General features: G+C 35.6%; 2 protein-coding genes across 2 annotated transcripts; both read left to right on the forward strand.

Annotated features, from left to right (window-relative positions):
- The first annotated feature begins 4,421 nt into the window (after window positions 1–4,421).
- On the forward strand, window positions 4,422–9,262 carry LOC150108252 (venom protein 302-like). The gene is made up of 4 exons (XM_090415701.1): window positions 4,422–4,551; window positions 5,931–5,987; window positions 6,992–7,106; window positions 9,060–9,262. Coding segments are annotated over exons 1-4 (309 nt in total). The 5' UTR covers window positions 4,422–4,549; the 3' UTR covers window positions 9,195–9,262.
- A 6,038-nt stretch (window positions 9,263–15,300) lies between these two features.
- LOC150108253 (venom protein 302-like) lies at window positions 15,301–19,870 on the forward strand. Its single transcript, XM_090415702.1, has 4 exons — window positions 15,301–15,395; window positions 15,623–15,676; window positions 18,141–18,249; window positions 19,664–19,870. Exons 1-4 carry the CDS (start codon window positions 15,382–15,384, stop codon window positions 19,793–19,795), a joined length of 309 nt encoding a protein of 102 aa, XP_090271828.1. The 5' UTR covers window positions 15,301–15,381; the 3' UTR covers window positions 19,796–19,870.
- The last annotated feature ends 5,851 nt before the right edge of the window (window positions 19,871–25,721 follow it).

Consider the following 25,721-nt stretch of genomic DNA (forward strand, 5'->3'; position numbering starts at 1 on the left):
TAAATCCAAACTGCTCCTCACCAATTTTCGTTTCCTGCCGTATCCTTCCTTCAATTACTCTTTCCCATATCTTCAGTGTGTGTGACATCAGCGTGATTCCTCTATAGTTGCCACAGTCTTGAAATCTCCTCTTCCTTTGTAGATTGGGACGAGAATACTTTTCCTCCATTCCTCTGGTATCTTTTCCTGTTGGGCTATTTTCCTCATCAGATCCCATAACATATCCACGCCCTCACTGCCCAAACATTTCCACACTTCCCTAGGTATAATACTACTCCTGAGGCATCCTTTATCTGTTTGACTGATGTTATGTCTTTCGAGGCCTTATCTCTGGCTTTCGCTATTCTCAACAACTGAGCTTCACCACCGTTTCTCTCCAGTTCTTCATAAACCTCATCAACTGCCCTCGCTTTCGCCCTTGCCACAGCTCTCTTTGAATTTTTCTTCGCTAATCTATATGCCTCCTTGTCGGCTCTAGTTCCAGTCATGTCCCATTTTTTCTTTGCCTCTTTCTTTTCCTTGATCTCCAACGGCACCTCCTTATTCCACCACCATGCCTCCTTATCCTCAGGCGGTCCCTTTCCTGATGTTATACCAAGCACCTCTTCTCCAATTTTTCTAATATTCCGACTATTAAAGTCCCACCATTCTTCCAGATCCTCTGGTAACTTCATTTCTTTCAACACCTTAAAGGTAAAGTCAATAATCGATTATAATAGTCAGGTATGAAGCTGTGAAGTAAGGGAGAAATGGTAGAGTCGTGAGAGAACCAGAACTAAGAAATAAGAGATATTTCTTACTAGATATAAGAGAGCACTGTTTTGGTAGAATTCTTGTGGGACACTACCAAAATATCCCGAAGAATATCAAGGGAATCGATTTCGAACATTATTTATGGAAGATCTTGAAGCTTGGAATATTTTAGTCGTGGTTGTCAAATGAGTATAAAGAATAAAATGTTCTGTCATTCATGAACAAAACTCTGAATATGATTTTTGTTAAGTGAATGTAGGAAAAAAAACCTCATGGACGTACGGAGCCTCTGGGGTACTTCATCATTCGCAGCGAAATCTGAAGGGAGGGGACCATCTAGCTGGACACACAGTAAAAACCGAAGAGGAAATTAGAGATATATTTGCAAAGAATAGAAAGTACACCGTAAGTAGTAATTTGGTAACTAGATCTCCGTGCTAAAGACTGTCCAATTGTCTTAAAAACGTTAGAAGCGATAATAGCATATTTTCTATCCTGGCTAGGAGATATGCTGTGGATGGCCAGTGGCAAGACGCCTATTCATCGCGACTAAATGATGGTAGGTCTCCAGGTGAGAAGTTGGATGTCAAAGACTTCCATTATTTTCTAGAGGAATGAGGTGAAGATAATCTTCCTTTTTTGGGATAGTTGAATGCTGGCTTCCTTTCAAGCTGCAGGATAAATGCCACAAAAAAGGCTATCTGCAGCAAAAAATTGTTCCCAATTAGAAATAACATCAGGCTTTCAGAAACCTTGTATCTATGCTATTCAAGATTTTACTGATAACTCACTGGGAAAGACTGTAAGAGGTATACAGTGAGTTGTTCTTGATATTGAGGAAATAATCTGCTTGGACATTTATGCTGGAGCTCTAGGAGAAGAATAATGCCAAAAGATAAGCCTTTTCTATCGCTGATGTTAATACCAATCTGGATGTGATAGAGGTGGTAGGGTGAAACAGAAAATAGTTGTTCCCAACAGTTTCGCTAGGAACTACAAATCCACCAGTCGATTGATGAGGCAAATTTTCTGCATTTCTTCATTTCAGAGTTGGATTTTATAGTCCTTCGTGCAAGACTGATTGCAAAACTGTAATTTTGTATTCATCCATTTTAATTAGTTGTTATTTCTCAATAATTATTTCGGGTATTTGGTCAGATAAGTTTGAATTAAGAGGATAGACGCTGTAATCAGACCAGGAAAGGCGGAATAAAAATCACAGGATCATCTCACTTAGCATGACTAGCAAGAATGGATAGTAGGTGACAAAGAATGTCTGTAGAAAATCAAGAGAGGACAGCATTAGTCTGAGTTACTAATGATAGAGCTGTATATACTGTATGTTTGGAGGGAGTTTTTCCAAGGTGGGGAGAGAGAGAGAGAGATAGTCAGTATTATCTGGTATTCTGGTGGGTAGATATGCCATTTGTGTTAAATCAATCAGCAAATACTTCGGCATCTCTTCCAGTTTAATCAGTCGGATTAGAGAGAAACAAGTTTGAGTTGTAAACTAGAAGTGGAAAGCGAAAGTGATCTCAATGTTTGGTTACTTTAACTGCAGAAAATAAAACTTCTGAATTAAATCATCAAAGAACTCTATAGGATTATCAGAATTTAGAGAGTAACAAAGATAGAAAATGGATGCAACAAAGTGTGTCAGTGAAATTTTGAGCCAGAGTAGATTAAAAAAAAAAAAACGATTTCTTTGACGTTTGATATGAGATACTGGGACCGCCTTAGTGAGAAAAGTAATTATGATGTGTGTCCTTCAGATAGTTGAGGTCATGTCGTGGGTAGTTATTGAGGCTTTCAGATGAGATTCTATAAGAAATAACATGCCTGGTTTAGCCGTCTGTAAGTGATGGTGCACACTGTTTATATTTGTGTTAAAGCAAATTTCATGTACGGGTGGGCTGAAAAGTTCTCGGGCTCGACCATAGATGGTAAAACTATCTGCACGATTTTTTTTCTAAGTTGATACATCTGTCATAAGCATCCATGTGAAATTGCAAGTCATTCTACCAAGTAATTTGTTTTATACAACTGTCTGAAGAAAAAGCGTTGTCTGTATCCCTTGGTATGGATAAAATTGAGTATCGTGCGTTTTATTATAATACAATTCTTTGTAAAAGAAGGTTTAAACCCAAAAGAAATTCAGTCGAAGTTCATACAAGTTTATGGGCACTCTTCTCCTTCGTTTTCGACAATTACGAAATGGGCTGCCGAATTTAAACGTGGCCGTACCAGCCTTGAAGGTGATCCCGCGTGAAGGAAGGACGTATGAAAATGGTAACAACACCAGAAATCATTGATCAAATGCACGATATGGTACTGCATGACCGGCGAGTCAAAGTTCGTGAAATTGCTGAGACTATAGGCATTTGAAAAGAACGTGTAGGTTATATTTTGCATGAAGAATTGCATATGAAAAAGCTTTGAGCAAGATGGGTGCCTCGCTTCCTCACAGCAGTGGACAGAAGCCGGTTGTTCAGCGCCAAAGAAGACAAAGTCGGTTCCATCAGCAGGAAAGGTCATGGCATCGGTGTTTTGAGAAGCTAAAGGCATTTTGTTTATTAATTATCTTGAAAAAGGTAAAATAATAACCCGGGAAAATATTATTCCGATCTTTTAACCAGACTGGACGAAAATATTCGTTAGAAATAACCCGGTTTGCATAAGAAAAAAAATCGTCTTTCATCAGGACAATGCACCTGCCTACAATGGTGTTTTGGCAATGGGAAAAGTAAGGGATTGTACTATGAATTGTTGGAACATCCACCGTATTCCCCAGATTTGGTTCCCTCTGACTTCTATCTCTTCCCAAAACTAAAACTCTTCTTCGCTGGTCAGCGGTTTTCTTCGAATCAAGAGGTGATTGCAGCTTTTACTGAGAACCATTACAGGGACGGGATAATAGCGCCCAAGCATCGCTGAAATAAATGTATTAGTCTTAAGGGAGATTATGTTGAAAAATAAAAAATAATTGAAATTATAAATTCACTTTTTCATTGTTAGGCCGAGAACTTTTCAGACCACCTTCGTATTGGTTTCTCAACATCTGCGCTGCGAAGTCGCATTTTGTGAATTTTTCTGAGTACTTAAAAAAGGATATGATTAATATCATAGAATTTTGATTTAATTATACTTTTAATTGAGACTTAATCAGTCTAGTATTTTTATGTGAACACATCAAGCATCTTCTTTTTATTAAATACAGTACATCTATTTTAATTTCACATTTTTTCTTTCCTTAATTTAATCCATGAAGTAATTGCAGTAATAAAAAAAAATCTTTTGAAAACTGAAAATATGTATCTGGCAGTGCTTCATCATTGCTTATATATATATATATATATTTAATTATAGGTATGCTTCCTTCTTGAATATTTTGTCATTTTTGCTGTTGAGTAATTTTACGAATAATAAATCTTGTACTATGAAGGGCAGCTTTTCTCAAGAGAGCGAATTTTTTTTTATTGTTGTGTGTTTGTTGAAATATTGTTGATTGTTTTGAAAGTTTTTGAATGCATTATGCAACTAATTTTCCACGAATAAATATAAAAGTACAGTATGTCTACCCATCGAATAACACAAAAGAACGTCACAGGAAATTTTTACGCATAACATGAAGCCGATAATAGCCTATGTTTCCTAGAAAAGCCGGATGTTGCAAACTCTCACCTGAAACGCCAGTAATTCTACTCGTGAAATATGTATATAAGAACAACAAGACTGCTGTGTAAAGCTGCGAACCAAAAAAATCTGTAGACACGTCGTTAGAACAAAAGATATCAAAATGTATGTATTGTTTTTAATTTTATCAAACATTTCTTACCATGTCTAGCTCTGCGCTACTAGTTATGATATAGGTACAGTACGAGGTATAAAGTAGGTGTGTGTGTGTTTCGAGAAGGGGGGGGTTGTTTTTATTTCGACAGTACGTAAAACTTGAATTAAAAAGTTTCCATAAATTAGGCTTTGTTTCTGTAATATTAACCTACTATATGACAATGACGGGTGTCATTCACTGCTTCAGAAAACTATCCTATCCTGCAGGTTCGAATTCGCGAACTTTTCTCTGTTATCCTTGTATCAGGTGCTCTTCACGTAGATATCCTATTAACTAGAATTGGGGGATCGCTTAAGCAGCGATCCCCCCAGTAGATGCTGGGATCTACTGGCTTCTGCTTCGTGGCGAACATCAGACACTGGTTAAATGTCAAGTTCACAATGCTCTTAAATCCTGGACTGCTGTACCAATTTTCCATACACGGAAAGAAACTTTTGAAGCTGTAGACTGTGCACCTTATCCTCTCGCACTCGATTTCTGTCATTTCTGAAGTAAATTCGATTTTTTTTTTTCAATGATTATTCTGCTTCTACTAGCACCTTCTTAGTATTTGCCACCGAAACAAGTTGGAGGTTGATTATCCATACTCACACCAAAGAAGGCCATTTCTTTAGTCTGTATACAACTCCGGAAGCCAGTTCTGTTTGTTCTAGATTAGATGACTCTAATGCTGGACGTCTTTTTTCCCCTTTTTCATGGTTTTAAAATGCACACGTGCGCGCACGCACACACACACACACACACACACACACACACACACACACACACACACAAACTAAAAATAAATTGAAAATATTTATTAACTGGCTGTTATCACATTAAGCTGTCAAAAATTTCAGAAACCGTCATCTTCAGCTTCAGTCTAACAACCAAAAGCGTGGATAGGCAAGTTCGTAACTGAGTGCTCTGCAACTAGCGGACTTCTGACACCGGCACTTTTGGCAATTGCTTCAATGACAAAGAGTCCCTATGCTTCTCCCGATAACTGTAAAATCTTCGTCTCTACAACTCAGAGGGTGCCAAATTACGACTTTAGATCTTTGTCAGTTACAATTCGAATAGCGTCCTTTGATACTTTTCGCATGACAAGTAGTTGTAACGAGTAATTGTGCTGTGAAGATGCTGGCTTGAAATCCAGAGCAATATAAGCCAGTTAATAAATATTTTTCTATGAATTCGCGCATATGTGTGTGTGTGTTTAATAATCTGAATTTAATATTCTAATTCATCTTTTATGAAACTAATTTCTATGTATTATTAATAATCAGTCTACTTATTATGGTGACTTGAAGTATGTTTATGTGCTAAATTACATCTTTTGTTACAGGACAAATCGACATCTGCTATTCGAATTGCTTATTCTTTCATGTGCAGTAATTCCTTTGTAAGTATGAAACATATTCTCTTTTAAGTGTGTGTGTGTGTGTGTGTGTGTGTGTGTGTGTGTGTGTGTGTGTGTGTGTGTGTGTGTGTGTGTGATTCCTACATGCTCCATCGCATACAATGCATATATTACATGTAGCTTCCAAGTACTGATTAACATTTATATTTATATTTTTTGTATCAACATTCATATTCGTATTTATATTTTTACGTCTCATATGTACGTATTCCGATCTTTACAAATCCATATTTATATTTATATTTATATTTTTATACTGTATGTACACATATTTACACTATAATTCACACAACATCAGTAATTTATGTTATATTACAACGACTAGAAGCTGAATAATACTTTTCGATAAGTCTCTGTTATGACACTGGCCACTTGTCTCCGGAAATGATGACGTGTTGTATTAGGGCATCCGGATGGAGCCCAGTAGCTGATAGTCGTAAAGTATGTGATCGAGTGTCTGTTGAAGATGTGGAACAAATGCATGATGGGGATTCCTGGATATGGAATCTATGTAGGTAGTGGAAACCACGCAACTTGGTTAAACCTTTTGTTTTCTTTTTTTTTTTAAGCCAGTGTCTGCTTCTGATACTATTTCTGCGCTAATGGGAGACAGATGGAGAATTTGTCCAACCTCAGAATCAAAATGATGCATTTAAGAAGTTTTAATTTACAAAATATAATAAAGAATTATGTTTACCATAATTGCGAGAAACCAACATGAATGCAAACTTACGAACACAGTTTTTGATATAATTGAATTAATTGTACTGCATTTTCATTCTTTCATTTTTTTTTTTGGATTTTTCTGATGAAACCGAGGTTCTTAAATGCATAGGCTTAAATGAACATAGAGATTTTGTGGGGGGAAAAAAAAAACGAACGAAATGTAAATATTTTGCCACTCATACTTTCTTCTTCTTATGTTTAAATTGCAGGTATTCTGTTACATATTATTTTTCTATTTTATATCCCACATTATCTTTCAGTATCCTCACTTTCACTTGTCCTGCATGCGATCAGTTACCACCATGTGAGAAACCAATCAATTGCACAGCGGGTATCGTTATGGATCCTTGCAACTGTTGCAGAGTTTGCGCCAAAGTAAGTACACATTCATTTAGTTAATGATCTTGCAATTAAATAACTGATTTACCTACACTGTATGAAGCATGATGTGTTTCATTTCATTCTGGGGATGAAGAAAGTTTTTACCCACTACTCAGTCCCCGCCTGTAGCAAATGCCGGATCCAATTGGAATAGTTTTGGTGGAGCTCGCAATGTAAGATACTTTGGCATCTGGAATATATGCGCGTAAACAATCTTAAAAATTAAACAATACATTATGCTTTTACAAATAAATAATTAATTATAATCAAATATTTCTTGCTGCTTCTTAAACAAATCTTATAAAATTTAAATTGTCTAGGTTCGGGACCCGATTATGCCAAATCTGTTCAATCGGTTTCAGATCCATCCTTCTACTACTGCAAATATAATTTTATTTTGCTTCGTTTTGTCATTGAAATAGTCCAGCTGCAACAGCAGATTTTATAGTGATTCTAAATAGGAAATTTCATTCAATTCCCGAGAGTAATTATTATCAGTATTTCGAATGTTTTTTTCCAATTTATTTCGTCATTGTAATTTTATTATTATATCTTGTTATCATTACAATAATTAAATATGTTATTATCATAATTTTAATTTTTTAATAAAACGATGTGAGGAACCTTTATCTGGTCTCTTTCGACTAAAGGTGAGTCAGCTAGTCTCATACGCAGGTAGGATTTTTTTTTCACCCAAAAACTCGAGTTTTTCGTCCCCAGAACAGACAAACCGACCCTGTGAACACACACACACACACATCGACAGACATAGGAAACACCAGAAGGCGTAGGGCCAACCACCTTATCCTCGAGACGATCGCGGTTGTGAAGTCCACAGCTAAAGAACCTGAATGGTTCGTGAAAAAGCTTAAGACAAGACAAGAGAGTATCTTATATAACTAAGTTTTGCAATTCTGTAAATTGAATTTTTGATTCGTAATTTTCTTTCTTTGTTTATTTATTTACTTTTATTCTCAAGAACTGATGCTGTAGAAAAATTGTTTGTATTGAAAGCAAGCGATTTAATGTTGGTACTTTTGTACAAAAAATATCGGCAATAGAAAATTTTCGACTCTGGCCGATTTGAAACTATCTTTTTATAAATAATTATAAAATCCTGCTCGGTCAATGATTAATTTGTCATGTGGAGACGTTAAGGTACGATAATCTTCATCCTTCAGGTAAAAGACTAAAAAAGTAATTAAACGCTATTTGAAAAAAAAAAAAAAAAGGATTTTTTCGCGTTATGATTTCGTTTTCATTAGCAAAAGATTTGAAATTCCATATTATTTTTTTCGCTATAATTGGATTACTTTTATTGATAGTTTTTTTTTTTTGTTTTTTTTTTTTCTCAACTGAAGGTGAGTTAGCCGATCTCATAGCAGGGGATTGTTCTCCCCCTGAAAGTCAGGTTTTTCATTACACGTACAGCCAAATCGGCCATGAAAACACAATTTACAGACAAAAATACTCTTTGTGGTGGGCAGTAGAAGACATTGTGTGTTGATGAGGGTAGTGTCGTGTAGGTGGTGAATCAAATAAAGGAGATGGCGAGTTGAATGTAGTGGAGTAGTGTGCCCTCCCGTGATAAGTCCTTCGATTCTCTGTAGGTTTACGTAATAATAATAATAATAATAATAATAATAATACAGTTTAAATTATAATAACAATAGTTCTTCCTTCAAAATTTAACGAAGTTGAATATTTACATATTAAAATTTATCGGATTGTTTCAATTAGGCAATTTTATTTACAAAATTAGGAAACATATAGTTCGTATAGCATAAAAAAAGGTTTTTGAGTTTCAATTGTTATGAAAATAGCAAGATAAAAAATGGCAAGAATGTTAGCGAAGTACGAAGGTTTGCCAAGCCAATACTTTCTTCATTTTATGTCTGTGATCATTTCTTTATTTAAACTTTTTATACAGATCTCTTTTGCTTTTAGGCACACCATGAAGAATGTGGAGGACTCGGTGATTCATATGGATTATGTGGAGAAGGTTTAGTATGCTTTAAAAGGAACCCCTCCGAAGAAGAACCAGATCCAGAAATGTTCCCAGGGATATGCGTTTTCATTTAGAGACTTGCGAATATTTCTTGTAGCTGTATCTCAGTTGCATGAAGAATAAAATAAATTGTTTCTGTGTGAATTCAGTTTCATCGTTTATCCACATATACTAAAATAAACGGAGGAACATAAGGTAATACTTTAAGTAATAAATATAATATTATATTCACAAAGAAAAAATAATATCGGAAACTACAAGATAGTTAACGCTAGCTTATGATTTTTTTATATTTTTGCACAGCCTAATCTTTGATAGGAAAGATCTGAGGATCAATAGAATTGCTAACCTGGTATAAGGTAATTTTTTTACATAATCAATATACACTGCTTGGAAAGAAGTCAACTGACACCCCCCCCGATGGGCAAGGTGCATCGTGCCATGTAACGAATAACGTGCTTGTACCCGGTATAAATTGGAGGCATGATACACTCAAGTCAGTGCAACTGTGTCCGTGTAAAAATGGCTGCGAGAAAGGAACTGGCGGAATTTGAGAGAGGCGTTGTGATAGGATGCCATGTTGCAGGCCTATTTGTTGGGCAATCTGTTGACAAATTGGGCCATCACAGGACAGCAATCAGCAATACTCTACTGAGATGGAAGCGCAGAGAGTCAACTGCAAGTTCCATCCGCGGCGGATAACAAACCACTCACTGAACATAACCGTCGAATTTACGAAGGATAATATGATTTAAAAAAATAAAAAAAAACTTTTGTCGGCGACACGTTAAACGTGTAGTTCCAGGCATCGACTAGAACAGGAATCTGTACAAAAACATTCAGAACCGAGGCTCACAACATGTTTCCATAACAGGACTTCAACATATGTCTCACATTGCCATAGCCAACATGCAGCGTCGTCTTCAGTTGTGTAAAGAGCGTGTACAGTGGGACGTGGAAGCTTGGTAAAGCTGTGTTATGCAGCGACGAATCACGCTATACCCTTTATCGAGCAGATGGACGTGGATAGGTGTGGTGGATGGCCGGTGCAGTCTCTTACCAGATTGTGAACTATGAAATTCAGAGATTACGGTGTGATGTTTCTTCATGATTTGGCCTCGGACCTCTGTTTATAGTGCAACGAGCGCTGAGAAGTATCTGAACATTCTGGACAATGCAATGCTTGCTATTTTCTCCGGAAGTGATCATTGTCTCTTTCAACAAGACTATGCACCGCGTCTTAATGTTGCTGCTGCTGCAACTGCCTGGTTTGTAGATATGAACGTCATCGGACTTGACTGGCCTCCGCAGAGCACTGATCTTAACTCCATCGAACATCTGCAGGATGAACTAATGAGGTCAAGGGACGTCTGTCCCACAACAGCCCAGTACCTCGTTACATGCCTGCAGGAAAAATGGTCCAAAATTCCCATTGATCGCTATCGTACGCCTGTGAAAGGTATGCCCCCATTCGATTGCTGCAATCATCGCAGCGAAAGGTGGTCCTACATGCTATTAACGTGGGCGCCACGGTTGTTTGTTTCTCACACTATGTTGTCCGTTGAATTTCTTTTCAAGCGTGTATTCTAAAAAATAAGAAGTTTCTGGTATGACATTTGTTGCACTATTGGACAATATTGGGGTAAATATTGACTGTGAGTTGGAATTTAGATTGAGGAATTAATTTGGAAGAGTCAATAACTTTCCTATTTTGTGCCAAAAGGAACGCGCTCGCATTTTTTGAAATACCCTACAGCCTTTCTTTCTCTCTGTGGGACCTGCTAAATCCCATTCTGTCGAATATGCCTAGAATGCGTGTATGTGTGTTGGGGGGGGGGGGAATAGCCCGAGGAAAGGGAGGGGAGAAACAATGGAAACAAGCTGGAAAAATTATTAAAACTCTTGATTAATTAATAGTCCTAATTAACGAAGCATCTTTTGTTTGTCATATACCAAAGGAATTTATTATTCAAGCTTATGCATTTAATTATGCTTATTCTCAACATTTTGAAAGTAAGCATTACCCACAAACTATATTGCGGAGGATTGAAATCAATGCTTCGTACTTGAATAATTCCTTTGGAAAAATTATTTTCAGACCGAGAATGAAAGCTGTGGAAGTCCTTCGAATATTTCGGGAACATGCGGAGATGGGTTGACCTGCGAAAGGAGACGATTCTTATAATATTGCTTTTCTGAGCCACGAAGATGTATATATACGAAAAACAAACAAAAAAATAAATAATAAACAAACCCATGAAAGTAAGAAAAGTTATGTGAACATATGAAATTTCAAATGTCAACTGTGGAAACAACTATGGAAAAAATTGGTGAGTATTTTATTTTCTTTCCACAAATAGTCTCTTCTAAAGTCATAAACTCTGAAATATAGCAAACGCGTCCGATGTAACTAATACTTCCTATAAAGAGAGGTCCGATTATTTCAGCGCTTTTGGACGTAAGGCCCATGCAGTAATGTTAAATAAACAAAGGACTATATTTTGGTTATAACGAGAGGTCTATTTCATAATATAAAATGCACGTGAGAGTATCATCTTACTAGAAGTTTAATCGGTGACATAAAGCATTCGTTATAGCAATGACCATCGCGAACTGTGGTATCTCCATCTTCTGTTACATACGCATCTGATCAAAAACGCGTTGCCATCAACTCTTTCTCCTTTAAGGTTGTAATATAGTGATGTGTATGAACTGTTACTGTTCTACTCATTTAGATAAAATCGCATGTTGTGGGATTATTACACTGACGAAGTCAATAACAAAGTTTTTCTCTTTCTTTCATGCAAAAGAAATCGAAGGTGAGAAGTAAATTGGTTATTTGGATTTAGAACCGAAGCGAGTAACGATATGAAACCAGAACATTACTTGTATGTCTGTTAAATATATATCTTTCTCTGTAAGATTTGTTTGTTTGTTCCGAAGAAAAACTCTGCATTCTGTATGACCAGCTATCAAACTTTCATTTAAAAAAAAATCATAAAAATGATTCTTCTCGTCACAGACCAGATTTGCACCTAGGTTCATTTTAACCAAAGGCATCGTTGACCGACTGAGCTATCTCACGTGGAAAATTCGTTCGGTTAGGTTAAATGATCAGCAAAATCATTCTGTTTGAATTGTAGCAAAGATAAAATCGAGTTTAGCTTTATATTAGAACAGATTTGTTTTCCCAGTGAATGGCTATGGAATAATAAAAATATTGGCAAACGTGGCTTTTTGTTAAGAAGATTTTCTTAGGAACAACTGCCACATTTTCCGCGTGACGTCTTTTTGTTTTCAAAATTTAAAATAACGCTTAAAGAAACAATTATAATGTCGGTTTTTATAGAAGAAAAACATTAACGTGGTAACCTTTTTTAAAACAGCTTTTTGGTTTAAATTTCAAGAAAATAAAGTCCCTAGCTGAACGAAATGCCAATTAGACCACAAGTGTAGATGATTTTAACCATCCATTAATTAATGTCATGTTTGGGTTTCTAGAGTGGTGGTGGTGGGGGGGGGGATCTACCTGAAGTAGTCCTGGTCAGAATATACCTGACGCAGAGAACGCTGTAGAGAATTATGACTGATTTTAGAGGTATCGGGGAGAGAGTACGGGAGGAAATTGTCGCCATCTCGTGGTACTAAATCCTAACACTCATAATACGGAGTTAAAACCAGAGTTTCCTGGAGAAGAGAATCCATACTTGCATGTTTTAAAGATTGGCTGCTTTTGAACCTGCAAGAAAGGCCTGGAAAATGTTGCCCCAGTCTCGTCGACTACAGTCGAGTCCATTACTTTCTTCCTAAAAGTCTAACATAATCTTACATAAAACGTTTCCACAAGGTTTCTCCAACACCATCATACTCCTCTCTTTACAACTACAGGGTGTTCGGGATAAATTTGACAGTTTCGTAAGGAAAAAGAAAATCTTCTTTGTATCTATTAAATTTAATGAATTGACAAAAAAACATTACAGGCAGAGTTAATTACAATACTATCAACAAGATTTACTCAAAATAACCACCATTAGCATCGATCACAGCTTCAATTCTGCTTCGGAACCTCGAACAAGCTGATGCTACAGTCTCCCTGGGAAGGGCCGCAAAAACTGTTTTAATTTTATCCATTAACTGGGCTTTTGTATTACTGGAAGTGCGATTGGTGTCTTTTTCAACTGCGCCCCATACAAAATAATCCATGGGGTTAAGGTCTGGGGAGTTTGGAGGCCAAACATTTGGACTGGTGAAGTCGTAGAAATTTTCAGACAACCATTTTTGACTTTTCCCAGAGGTGTGGCAAGGGGCCGAATCCTGCTGCCATACATACGGCCTACCATTGCCTACCCTTGTTATCCAGGGCTTGACTACAGTTAGCAACTCCACGAACAAAGCCCGAATTCCAATGCCAGGGTTCTTCAACACCTGTTCCTGCAGATTTGCGAGGAATTCTGCTGTACGAACGCAATCAGATCGTCTGCTAGGGATCTTTCTTCTTGCTACATCCTCGTAGTCACCATTGCAAGTCTCTAGTTCATGCCTGATTGTTTTTACTGTATTCAGGGAGCATTGGGCAGCAGTCGTAATATCCTTATTTTGATGGCGGGCACGAATCATCATGATACAAGTTATTCTCTTCCATGATTCAGGTGGGTTCCAGCTATCCATCCTTTCTGACATCTTGTATGTGAATGAAGAAGGGTCCAAACTTTTAAATGAAGAGAAGTGTGTGTTAATACATGTAACTTACGGAAAAATATAATTAATTATAAATATGTCAAATTTATCCCGAACACCCTGTATAAACAAATTACATTGGCCCAGCATCCGTTCACAAAACAATAATCATGATTTTTAGTTCAGTATCTTACTTTGAAAATCTCATTAAACTGTATTGGAAGTCTCTTATGAATACTTCGATATGAATACCTAATATTCCAAGCTTATATTAAGCCTAACTTTATATGTATGCGAATCCTACTTATGGAATGGCTATAAATAAACCATTTTAAATTCGGTATTGTGAATAGTATAAGAATTACCTAATCCTTAGGCCGCTCACAGTAATAGCAATCCAGTAACTCTGTTTTGGATACAGAATAGAGTTACTGGATATTTTGCATGGTACGTTACAAGCCATTTCAGGCCTCTAGCAAGCAGGATAGTTTGTTTCAAAATTGAAAATAAGATTAGCGCCTGGGTAGCTCAAGAATCACATACGACACATAACAATCAGAAAAAGCATCTAACATGGTATACTTCCTACCCATTTCGTTTTCCAATTACACATCTCATTTATTACATCCTCAATGTTACATCCCCACGAAGGATGACCAGTCAGTGACGGAGTTGTTCCATCTAGTTCATCGAAGAAGGTTCGGCTTGTCTACAATGCGTAGCTAGAGGGGGGGGGGACCTTCCCGAGCGGCACTTTGAACTTTTTTGAACTTTTAGAGTTAATTCTAAAATACAGTCTCGAGAACTCAGTTCCAAACATTGTAATACTACTGCGAATTTTCCTCACCATTGCTGTTAGCGTTGCTAGTTGTGAAAGGAGTTTTTCTAAATAAAATTGATTAAGAATTACCTACATTACTATGAAATAGACTTCGCTAATGTCATCGACGATTTAATAGAAATTTCTCGTATTTTGAAATTAATTTGTCTTTTAGTACTTAGTAATGGAAAATGTCAAATGGGTAATAGGAAATATTTTGACACAATGCAACGCCTTTATTAAGTACTAAAAGACATTGTATTTATATTGAAACCAAGTATAAATCATCTCTTAAAAAATATTGCGAAAATTTTCAAAAATTAATTTTAAAAAATTTCATTTTTAATATTATAAATTTTATTAATTTTTAAAAAAAATCTAAATATAAAATACAAAAATTAACATATTAACGACGTCCCGTTTATTTTATATTATACGCTATTTTATATTTTATATCACTGTACATTTATTGTTTAAATCAATAGAGTTTAAAAATTGTATAATACATACAAAATACTGATTTCAGTAAATTATTTCTTTGCCATAAATTCTTAAAATTGTAACAACGTAGTTTTGTTGGTTTTTTTTAGACTAGACTTCTAAAAATATGTATTTAGCACGAATAAATGAAATCTGAGAAGATCCAACTAGCAGTGCGTGAGGAACAGGAAACCTATCAAGATCCATTCTTCGAGCAACAAATTGAAATCTCCAGTTTCCAAGTATTTCTAAGAAACAAATAGGCTGCTCGGAAGTGTAGAAGGATGACTTGCTTGCCGTAAGTAATAATTATTTCATAAAATTAGTATTTAAGATAAATTCTAAGTTTATCTCAGCCTTTATTAGGACGGTGAAAATGCTACTATTTAAATAGTATTCTCTTTCCTAATTCTGTTTAGTCAAGCAACATAGTTAATTGATAGTAATACTGATTTAAACTATATTATCAGAATATTTACAGAGAATATATTTGACGTTTTTAATCTCCTTCAAATCTGTTTTCAGGAAGAAGATGAGTCTGGTAATTTTGTGGGTGTTGTTGTTTGATTGCGTTCAACGGTAAGTCACTTCTGGGAGCATTTTTTTTTTTTTTTTTTTTTTAGATTTAGATAATATCTATTTAGATCCAATTGCTAAAAATAATAAAAATAGAAACTAATTCTACTCTAATTTTCAAAAATAACAGCTCTTGTTGTTAGTTGTTTCTAATGAACGCGTTCTCAAGGGTTCTAGTTGTAGCCACACACCGCCATTTTGGAAAAAAGTGAACAAAACGATTATCCCAAATGTTTACAGAGATATTTTTCTCTGTAATTAATAACGAAATAGCGTTTAAGTAGGCATATATAAATATTTCATGTTATTCCATATAAACGTTTTTTGAAAGAAAGGATAAAAATGACATTAGTCTAACTCCTTTACAGATTTTTTTTTGTCCGTAGCCATCATTTGCGTATAGTGAGAAATGAACTTTTTTTAATTAATGCATACCTGGAGACATGTAGGACGTTAAAGAATTTAGAATTGTTTTACAAATATGTTGCATCCGGCAGGGAAAATATTTTAGGTACAAAACGACAGTAATTATTCCGGCCATTTTAATGGACGCAAAGTAATAGAGGTGGATATGTGACAAACAAATACGAGCTTGCAAAAACCTTTCAAGGTTCTCCCACTCTCCACTTTGAGAATTAAAGTTCACAGTCCGAAATTATATTTTGTACATCCTTTCACCATATGTATTCCGCTCAGTTTTATTTTATCTATTGGTAGTTAATGTGTGTGTGTTTTCTTCAATCCCATGGTTGGTGGAGCAGCAATACAACATTACTAGGGAATTATAAAGCAAACTGGTTTGCCGTTGCCTTCCTTGTCTAATACAGGGTGTTTCGAAGAGAATGTCCCGATTTGAAATTGTACATGTCTGCAACCACGAACCACAAATCAATGCGACTTGTACCATGTGCCATATTATACCATAGTTTATTATATCATAATAACATATATTATATTATAATATATTTTATTATATTATATCATATCATACCATTTTATACCCAATTACCTTTCATTGTTTTTGAAACACCCTGTAGTATTTTCTCTCTCTCTCTCTCTCTCTCTTTCTTTCTCTAAGTGTGTATAGTAGTAGCATGCACAACGCTTCTGATATGAATGTAATTTTTAAACAAAATACCGGATAGAGAACACTGACACACACACACACACACACACACACACACACGGAAATATTTATTTTTCTATTCACTTTTCACTTGCATTCAGTTCACTCTCCTCTACCTACATGAAATTGTCCCATAATGTTGTTCAAGAAGAAAACCGGTTCTCCGTTTTATTTTTAGATGGTGATTCCCTTAACACATATCAGTTCTATGGTTTCATGGGATCTGTAACAAGTAACTGCAACAAAGCAGGACTTCCTATTGAGAAGACTACATTCTGGCAAGATATTGCATACAACCACGCATAAATTATGAAATTATAATACATTTCATTACAACAGTGATTACGTAATCAGAAATCATCCCAAGAGTAGAACTGTAAAAAAAATACTGCTTCCATGTGGTGCTTACTCACGAACGCTCTTAAAATTGACTGCTTCACATTGCAAGAGATATATATAGTCGGATGTGGTGGTGATCGTAAAGTAGGTTTTAACTGCTCTGCAGTTTTTCACTTGATGTTTTTAGATATGCATCCGATAGCATGTTGTTTTTGAAATGTCGACAATCTACTAAAAGTTTAAAAAATTGCACTGAAGGCTGTCCTGGAAAACAGAAAATCTTAATTGGATAAATTCCACTGCCAAAATACTTTCTTCCACTAGAGATTTTGACGACCTACCGAACACAAGCAATGATGCCGAAAACGAAATACAGTTTCTCATGTATAAGACTTTAAATTAGCATACGCTGTAGAACTGTGAGTGTGATTACATATCAAACCATCAAATATCATAAACCTATAGTAAATTAGTCCTGGTGGTAAGCTAATTCTTTCCAATTATTTTATTTTTTTTTATTTATTTTATATGATCCAAAAAACATACTCTAGAAACGGACATCAAACGTTTTTCAAACCTATTCAGACATTTAAAATTGAGGCGATGTTCTTCCGCCGAACAATGAAATTCATCTTGGACAGGAGTCTAATACACGGCCTCATGTTCCTGGATTTTATTATAATACCACTACCACTATCACATCACACTCCTTCCAGATTTTTCCAAAATGACTCAAATCCATTTCGATTCGAGTAATAATTTTCCAAACTGCATGAATTATTTCGTCCCCCCGATAAAAAAAAATTATGTTGATTTAGTTGATGAATATTAATTTTAACGTACGTCAAAACATGTGCATTTTCTGAAATAAAATTGATTTGTAACTGCCATAATGAGAAGCTCACTCGTGTTGTATTAAGCCAATCAGAGGTTTTTAAAAGAGCTTCAATGATAACTATAATAATAACTGTCGTTTAATTTCTGTCATTTTTTTTTCTGTAGTATCCACTTATTATCATCATGTGAGTGCACTGGTAAATGTATAGAACCTAAGGGCTGCAAAGCAGGAATTGTCCAAGACGCATGCAATTGCTGCAAGGAGTGCGCCAAGGTATGTATCTCTCTCTCTCTCTCTCTCTCTCTCTCTCTCTCTCCCTGTGTGTGTGTGTGTGTGTGTGTGTGTGTGTGTGTGTGTGTGTGTGTGTGTGTGTGTGTGTGTGTGTGTGTGTGTGTGTGTGTGTGTGTGTGTGTGTGTGATAGCAACAACTAATTTAGAACTTAAAATGATTTTTTAATTATTGGTACAATTTTAGCTAAAATTAAGATGAAAATGTGGTTGAAGGCCATAGAATTGCATTGTCATGTGGGAAACCACTTTATTTATTTATTCGTGCGGGATTCCACACTTTCCTCAACCGTCCCTTAGGATTGGTTGAGCCCTCCTAATTTAGGCATGTATTATTGATTAGGCATGTATTTTATGACTGTAGATCCGTGTGTGTGTGTTCACGGGGCCGGTTTGCCTGTTTTGAGGGACGAAAAACCCGAGTTTCCGGGTGAAAAAACCCGTGCCTCCGTATGAGAACAGCTAACTCACCATTAGTCAAAAGAGACCAGATAAAGGTTCCTCACTTAATGGACAGGAATAGAACCCAGGTCTGTCCGACCAAAGGGCTCAGTCAGTATAGACTGAGCTACTAAGGATTTTGCGAAATCACTAATCTGTTTTTTGGAGAATTGAAATGTCTTAAAAAAGTTCCGCTTTTTTTATTTGTCTGTAGAGCAGGGTTTTATGATTGTCTAACATTTAGCATAGTCAGGGTATTAATATTAATGTACTATATACGTTTACACCCTTTCATGAGGTATCCAAATAAACAAACTCAACTGGATACGAGTTTCACAAAATTGTGCCTAATAACACTTGAATTTAGATAAAAAGCCAAACGGCTATTTTTTCTGGCGAAGTTAATTAAATTAAGGCGATAAAAATCCCTTATTATTAGCATACTGGCTGTAAAATAATAAGGGATTTTTATCCCCTTAATTTAACACTTGAATTTATTAGTGCTAACATTTTGCTTTCTTGTCTTGATTCATAAACTATGAGTTTTTCCCCATTGTTTAAGATCAATTATTTTATAACGTTAAAACATATTTGATTAGAAATTTCTATTCCTTATCCAATTTTAAATATTTCTGTCTTCATGAATTATCACGCTTGCTCGGAATTGTGATCCATGCCGGAAACCAACAACCAACATATAATAGTTTTCAAGTGCGCAGCTAAATCGAAATAATGCTTATCTGCGCATCTTCACTGTATATTTGCTTTTTAATCAAACTTTCGTAAACACCTGAATTTTTTCGTTTAAATAATTAGTTGCGGATATATTTCTTTATTGAATTGATTGTCGGTCCTTAAACTACATAACTACAAAAATACAATTTGCTTTATAGTAGAACCTTTTTTAATTAATTTTTTTTTACGTTGTAATAATCTCTTTATTAATATTTATTTTCAGGCCGAAGGTGAGAGCTGTGGAGGTGTTGGTGGACTTGAAGGGAAATGTGGATGGGGAATGAAATGTGATACCGGAACTGGTAGTAATGAATTTTCACAAGCCAACACAAAAGGAGTTTGTAGAAAACAGTAAATGACGCAAATATTGATTGCACGACCATGTATTGAATTCTCCTTAACTATAACAAAATAAACAATTCCATGTAAATTGTGCTATTTTTGCTTTCTTCCTTCTGACACCTTTCTCTGGGTTCATCAACGGTTAATTGTTGAAGTACTTCATAGATATTTTTCATGGGGACTTCACGAGTCTATATGCTAAAAATCAGCAAGTAATCTCACAATAAAAGACATAGACAACTTTAAAGTTGTCTATGTCTTTTATTCACGAATTAGTGAATTTATTTCACTGGGAAACAGTTAAATAGAAAAATGGAATATTTATTGAAGATTCCTATAAGATGGCGGTGTAAAGACGAACTACTACTGTGCAATAGCAGGACTTATTGTTACTATGGGAGCATGATTATACACTCGTCTTTGTACACTTTTTTTCTGTACACTTTGTCAACAACGGACAAGTGTACAGACATAAGGTATATTTCTCAGTGGAGTAAAAAAATTTTCATTGGGGAAAGAGATATTTAGGTTATGCCATCCACAGAGAGATGGTGTGTAGCTTGTATTATATTATATTATATTATATTATATTATATTATATTATATTATTTCTAAATTTGTCTTCGCGAAATGAGGCCCCGTGGACTCTTGCTATGTTTCTTAAAGAGTTAGAGGTTGTACTTGGTGGGAAAGTATGGGGAGACTGGTCCAAAGAACAGAGATGGATGGAATAAAGGAAGATGATGAGAAGTTTGTTCCGTGTGTTTCCAGTTGGACAGTGTACGGATGTTGGCCAATGGCTGCTCTAGTTCTTCTATGGTTTGACGGAATGATAGCAGTCAATTTAGAGGACCAATGCCCATGGAAGTACCTATAGAAAAGGCAGAGTGCCAACGATAAAGTGATTGAAGGGAGTCAGTAAGGGAGGAGGTCGTCTATTAAGCGGATTGCCTTGTTCTGAACATTATTAAGAATTATTAGAGAGGTCTTCGGTACACCACTACAAATGTGGGAACAATATTCCAAGACTGGTTGGATCTGATACTTAAAACGGTTTTCTGTTTAAAACGGAAAAGAATATCAAGCCTTTGGGAGACTGGGGAGGTTATATAAGTATAGTTTATGGCAGGAAAAACTGGATGTGATAGTCAATCCAAGAAGAGAAAGCTGCATTTGAAAGAAAGTTGAAACATTATCAAAAGTCAGAGGGAGTGAAGTAGGATCTTTCTTGTGGATAATAAGGCAGGCCTGAGTTTTTATGGCATTGAAAGTTACTAATTTACTAATTGAAATTAAGTTGTATTCGAGGATGTTGAGAAGATTAGTTTTTTAAGTCATTCTTTATGTAGCATCTTCAGACTTCTATCGTTTGAGTACTTAAGATTATCTTGAGTGAGGAAGAGGAAAGAAGAGTACTGTCATAATGTTCAACATGAGCTTCATAAATCCAATATTCACAATAAACATCTGATTACTAAAAACGTTTGGAGAACACCCAAGGAAGCCTACCGTCCGGAATGTGTGGTTTCAGCAGTAAAGGAACGGGTGCGTTCTGTGATGGTCTGGGCAGCAATATCGTGGTATTCTGATGGTCCCATTATATACTCTTCACGGCAGAATTACTGCAAGTGATTATTTGGAGTCCGCGCGGTTAGCGTAGTGGCTATGCGCTTCGCAACCACATGTCTGGGGAAGGAGTGTCCTAGATTCGATTCACGTCGACGACGTGAGGGGGCTTCAGGATTTTCCTCGGCAATAGCCAAGTTAGCAGGTCTTGGGCGTGGACAGCAAGGTTTTTTCCCCCAGCATATCTAGGGCTTTCATCCTCCCACAAGCAGGCAAACAGGCCGCGTGAACACACACGGATTACAGTCATCAATATCGTCATTAGAGGATGCAGCAGAGGAGTGGCGAACCGGTTATATTAATACACCAGTAACACCTCATTAGCAGGGGACTCAACCCGTCCTAGACGGATGAGAAGGATAGGATAGGAGGATTATTTGGACATTTTGGGTAATCGAGGGAGTACCATGATTCAAACGTTATTTCCAAACAACTATGCAGTATTCCAAAATGACAATGCACCCATTCACACAGCTTGAACTGTGCAGTCATGGTTTGAAGAAGATGAAGGCGAACTTCACCATCATCTCTGACCAGCAGAATCACCAGATTCGAAAATTAGGTAACCACCATGGTCAGTTTTGAAGACTAGCATAAGAAACAGATTTCCACTTCTGTCTTTAAGACAGTTTGTGGAAATCTGTTCTGGTGGAATGTTGTACCAAGATGTTGGTACAACATTCCACCAGAATCTATTCAAAATTTGAGTCTATTCCAAAAAAAAATTCGGGCTATTCTGATAGCAAAAGGTGGTCCAACTCCATATTAATAAAGAACAATGTATGCATAATATGCGCTTCCATTATTTTGTCCAACCCCTGTATCTATTTGTAATTTTTATACATATTTTATTTACATATATTTCACTTTAATTGACATAGATATTGTCAATTGTCGTTAATTTATAATATTATGTAAACTAATCTATCTCCGTTATAATCTTTCTCCGTTAATGACACATGCAATGTAATTTCATTGTAATATTATATCTATATTTTTATATAAAGAGGAAAGATTTAGATATTTAACGATATCCATCTCGTCGTCCGGTAGCATCCTCTCGCAAGAGGGTTGCAGCAGATGAGCAGCTCTTCTCCATTTTTCTCGGTCTGTCGCCTCCGTCATTCTTAAACCAGTCCATTCCACGATGCCATTGAACCACTCTCTAGTTGGTCTTCCACGTCTTCTCTTCCCCTCAACTTTCCCTTGTAATATAGTTCTTGTCATGTGTCCCGAAGAACCTCTCAGAAGATGTCATGCAAATCTGGTCTTTCTTTGCATAATATTCTTGAGCAGTGTTCTTTCCATCCCAACTCTTCTTAGAACTTCTTGATTTGATATTCTCTCTGTGTAGCTAATCTTTTCCATCTTTCTATAACAACACATTTCCAATGCATTAATTCTTTCCATATCTCTCTTTCTGAGTGTCCATGACTCACTTCCATAACTTGTAATACTCCAAACTGTTGCTTTAACTATTCCAACTCTAACACCTATTTTAATATTCTTGTTTATTAAAATTCTCTTCATTTCCATAAATGCCAATTTAGCTTTGCCAATTCTATTTCTAATGTTCAACTCTGAAGTTCCTTTCTCTGAGATCCAGCTACCCAAAAATTTAAATCTTATTACATCTTATCTTTGCATTATCTCCTATTTTTCTGTCCATTATCATTATCTCCTATTTTTCTGTCCATTATCATTATCTTGGTCTTCTTTGTGTTAATCCTTAGTCCGTACTCTTTACAGGAGTTTTCAATTCTTTGAAGAAATTGTTATAATCCATTTTCACTTTCTGCCATCACCACTACATCATCCGCATGTCTTGTTATTAATGATTCTTCCATTTATTTTTATTCCTTTTTCTACATCCTCAAGTGCCTCTCAAAGCATTTGTTCACTATAAAGGTTAAACAATAATGGTGATAACTTGAGTCCTTGTCTAACTCCTCTCTCCACTGGGAATTCTCCTGGTTCCTCTCCATTAACACATACTGACGCTGTTTGTGTCCAATATAATCTCTTTAAAATTTCCAAGTCATAAGAGTCAATATCAGTATTTTCTAGAATGTCAAAAAGCCTTTCATGTTTCACTGTATCAAATGCCTTTTCAAAATCTAGAAATCCCCAAAACAACTTTCCACCAGGGTTTAGTGTATTCTCCCCAATAATTCTTAGACACGTTGTAGCCTCTCTAGTTTTTCTGTTGGTTCGGAATCCAAACTGTTCCTCATTCATTTCTTTTTCTATTTTGCTCTTAATTCTCTCCAAAATTATTTGTGCCAGAATTTTTGCTGTGTGAGTTATAAGACTTATCGTTCTAAAATTGTTACAGTTCAAAACTCCGGCCTTTTTTGGAATGGGGATAAAACTTGATCTTCTAAACTCCTCTGGTAATTCTTGTCCCTCATAAATTCCGTTAATAATTTGCCATACCACTTCCATACCTTTTTCACCTATATTCCTTATAAGTTCTATGTGTATACCATCTATTCCAGGGGATATCTATCGATCAAGTTAAAAAAAAAATTACTGCTTAAAAATTATTATGTACTGATATGAAGATTGGTCATTACTGATTCTTCCAATATAATTTTATTATAATATTATGATATAAAATATTTAATGGCCTTTTAAATATTTAGAAATTATTTTTATATACATTTAAAATTTTTGAACTTTCTTTTGTAAATCAATGTCTTCTTATTAGTGAAATACGAGTTTCATCATTATTTATGGAAATAAGGAAAAAAATTAAATAAAACTGACTCTAATTTCTTCTCAAACAAATTTCCAAACGAAACGGTTTCTATAGGAAGCCAAAGAAAATGAACTTATTTGACAATTTTGTGCTTTTTTTAACTTTTCCAGAAAATATTTCTACTTTTGTGTTTTTAATAATCATAAATAATATCCACGCAACTAGACTGTAAATAATTTCATTTAAAAATTGTAAAATATCCAAGAAAATGATTTGAATATTTTGTACCTCCATGATGAAGATATATTTTAATTGAATATCTTTGTCCGATCTTTTTCACAATTTATTTATTTTATTTTATCTTATTTTTTTAAATATTTTTGCTAAACTACAAACTGGTCAAGATTATATGTATAATAAGCAATGAACAGTCATAAAAAGAAGATAATACATCCAAGTACGAATATATAGCATTAATGAGAAGTAAAAAAATTAATTCCTTACAGTAAATGATTCGTGTAACGTATTCCTTGATCATCAATAAATTCTCACTGAAGAACGTAATGCCTATATGTATACAATATTAAATGTGGGCAAAGTAATCCATGTTGAATGAAATACATTAGCAATCCTAGTGATATGTGTCAAGCAGCTGTTTTGTAAGTAAAAGACAGCTTGTTTCCAAAAGACAATATTTCAGTTTAAGTGTGTAAGCTAATGAGCAAAGTTCCGGACATGAGCAAATTCGCACTTCGGATGAGAGTGGAAACCAGACGTGTATTAAGATATCTGGGAAACAATCGCTCTGCATTATGGGTACGCACGAAAACAGAAAATATGAAATCCATGTAGGCCATGTAACAAGAAACAATCTGATTGACTCGACAGGATTACGAAAGCTCACTTAGAAGCAAGCAACAGCAGTTTGTGAAACGGAGTACCGACATTGCAATAGAGGTATCTGAATGCTCAAAATATTCCACTCTTCCAGATGGAGTACGATTACAGCCCATCGAGTCCACGGCAGCTGCCCAACAAAGCAAAACACTGCCCTAAGATGGGAGAGTGGAACATTAGCTGTACATTAGAACAGTGTACAAGCCAGGCTGAGGCCTGTACCGGAGCCCTGGCATCAATTATACATCAACGCGAAAGGTTCTTCTGGAATTTATCATTTTAGTTTTCTAAGCATTTTTCATGAATAAATATGGGCTTTCTGATGACCGAATAACTTAGCTGTCTGCTACTGAATAATGGCGAGATTACTATTTTTATTATTATGTTTTCTCAGTTCTATTTTCACGTGCAGTTTTCCACTATTACATGTGAAAATTTACCATAAAAATCAGGAAAATACATTATTGGCGATTGTAAAAATTACGTTCTAAGTGCTTGATACGAAATAGTAAAACTTACAAACATTAAAGTTTGGTATTTTTCAATCCCTTTTATTTAGTTATTTTTGGGAGTGCGATGGTATACTGTGAGCAATTACCACTAGCAAACTGATTTCGCTGTATGCGGTATGGGGAGATTAAGAACAGCTGGGACAAATAATATATGCTTTAAATAATACACCACACATTAAAATTTAAGGTTTATAGAGAATGGC

Source organism: Typopeltis vanoorti, chromosome 3 (assembly GCF_054136105.1).
Source record: "Typopeltis vanoorti isolate ZY-2024b chromosome 3, IOZ_Tvanoo_1.0, whole genome shotgun sequence".
NCBI classification, from domain to species: domain Eukaryota; kingdom Metazoa; phylum Arthropoda; class Arachnida; order Uropygi; family Thelyphonidae; genus Typopeltis; species Typopeltis vanoorti.